Here is a 2,500-nt window from a genome sequence, read left to right as displayed (position 1 = left end):
TGACATTGGTAAGAATTTGAACGTTAATCGGGTGTGAGTTTTAGTTGAATTTAAAGCCCTCTACTGTGGTGTTGTGTGTTTAACACACACTCTGGCCTCAGATGATCCTGTCAGGATGTGACAGTGCAGACAGGAGAGAGGGTCTGTTAGATCTGCTCCCCCCTGACGCTGCTTAAGGATGGGGGGGGGGGGGGGGGGGCGGGGGGGCCCAGTGATGCGTTCCTTTGGCCGGGGAGGCTAGGGGAAGCTGCTCCCTGAAGCGCCGACACACACACACACACACACTGTCTCTCTCTCTCACACACACACACACACACTCTCTCTCTCTCTCACACACACACACACGTGTTTTATTCATTTGCGTCCTTTTCCATTTGTTACCCCCCCCCCCCCCCCCCCCCCTTCCTTGTTTCCTGTGTGTGTGCCCTGTATGGCTCAGCCTCTCACCTCCTCTCCATCCATCATTGTCTCACAGTGACATAGTCAAGCTGGTGGAGGTCTCCAATGACGGGGGACCCCTGGGCATCCATGTAGTCCCTTTCAGTGCCCGGGACCGCAGGTAAACACCCTCCCACTGTAGGCTGGGTACGCTACCACAGGAGGGAGGGAGGGGGGGAGGGAGGGAGGAGGGGGGGGGGAGATTGGTCTGTCATGGCACCTGCATCCTTCTCTAGTGCCCCAGTTTCACCTCTGGAAGTCTGGATGCACACACACACACACACACACACACACCTAGAAATGGACGTCACATTTACATTTTTACCATTCAGCAGACGCTTTTATCCAAAGCGACTCACAATTAGAGATTCCAGGAACAGTCTCCCTGGAGTAAGTTAGGGCTGAGTGCCTTAGTCAAGGGCACACTAGTGGTGGTGTTCCCAGGTGGGGTTTGAACTCATGACCCTCTGATCACCAGTCCAACTCACTATTATATTATATTATATTAGATTACTTTATGTCGTCATTGCAGAGTGCAAGTACCAGACAACGAAATGCAGTTGAGCATCTAACCAGATACAGTGGGTTCGGAAAGTATTCAGACCCCCTTACATTTTTCACTCTTTGTCATATTGCAGCCATTTGCTAAAATCAATTAATTTCATTTCTTTCCTCGTTCATGCACACACAGCACCCAATATTGTCAGAAAAACACAGACTTGTAGACATGTTTGCAGATGTATTACAAAATAAACACTGAAATATCACATGGCCATAAGTATTCAGACCCTTTGCTCAGTATTGAGTAGAAGCACCTTTTTGAGCCAATACAGCCACGAGTCTTCTTGGGAATGATCCAACAAGTTTTTCACACCTGGATTTGGGGATCTTTTGCCATTCCTCCTTGCAGATCCTCTCCAGTTCTGTCAGGTTGGATGGTGAACGTTGGTGGACAGCCATCTTCAGGTCTCTCCAGAGATGCTCAATTGGATTTAAGTCAGGACTCTGGCTCGGCCATTCAAGAACATTCACAGAGCTGTTCTGAAACCACTCCTTCGTTATTTTAGCTGTGTGCTTGGGATCATTGTCTTGTTGGAAGGTGAACCTTCGGCCCATTCTGAGGTCGTGAACACTCTGGAAAAGGTTTTTGTCCAGGATATCAATGTACTTGGCTGCATTCATCTTTCCTTCAATTGCAACCAGTCGTCCTGTCCCTGCAGCTGAAAAACACCCCCACAGCATGATGCTGCCACCACCATGCTTCACTGTAGGGATGGTATTAGGCAGGTGATGAGCAGTGCCAGGTGTTGTCCACACATACCGCTTAGAATTCAGACCAAAAAGTTCGATTTTGGTCTCATCAGACCAGAGAATATTAGTTCTCAGAGTCTGGGAGTCCTTCAGGTGTTTTTTGGCAAACTCGATGCGGGCTTTCATGTGTTTTGCACTGAGAAGAGGCTTCCGTCGGGCCACTCTGCCATAAAGCCCCGACTGATGGAGTGCAGTGATGGTTGTCTTTCTAGAACTTTGTCCCATCTCCCCGCTGCATCTCTGGAGCTCAGCCAGAGTGATCTTTGGGTTCTTCTTTACCTCTCTCACCAAGGCTCTTCTCCCCCGGATGCTCAGTTTGGTCGGACGGCCAGTTCAAGGAAGAGTCCTGGTCATCCCAAACTTCTTCCATTTAAGGATTATGGAGGCCACTGTGCTCTTAGGAACCTTAAGTGCAACAGACATTTTTTTGTAGCCTTGGCCAGATCTGTGCCTTGCCACAATTCTGTCTCTCAGCTCTTCAGTCAGTTCCTTCGACCTCATGATTCTCATTTGCTCTGACTTTACACTGTGAGCTGTAAGGTCTTCTATTGACAGGTGTGTGCTTTTCCCAATCAAGTCCAATCAATATAATTAAGCACAACTGGACTCCAAGGAAGGTGTAGGCCCATCTCAAGGATGATCAGAAGAATTGGACAGCACCTGAGTTAAATATACAAGTGTCACAGCAAAGGGTCCTGAATACTTATGGCCATGTGATATTTCAGTGTTTATTTTGTAATAAATCTGCAAA

At 48.2% G+C, this 2,500-nt stretch overlaps 1 protein-coding gene across 1 annotated transcript in view; it reads left to right on the top strand.

The window, feature by feature from the left end:
* Window positions 1–2,500, top strand: part of LOC308149770 (partitioning defective 3 homolog) — a gene marked incomplete at both ends in the record, with an annotated part of 204,272 nt that overhangs the window by 104,378 nt on the left and 97,394 nt on the right. The window contains 1 exon segment of the mRNA XM_080522660.1: window positions 440–559. Coding sequence (XP_080378786.1) covers window positions 440–559 — 120 coding nt within the window.

This window comes from Nansenia antarctica (genome assembly GCF_963989245.1).
Source record: "Nansenia antarctica genome assembly, chromosome: 2".
NCBI lineage: Eukaryota > Metazoa > Chordata > Actinopteri > Argentiniformes > Microstomatidae > Nansenia > Nansenia antarctica.
Note: the sequence above shows the minus strand (reverse complement) of the source record. Positions and strands in the feature narration are given on the sequence as shown.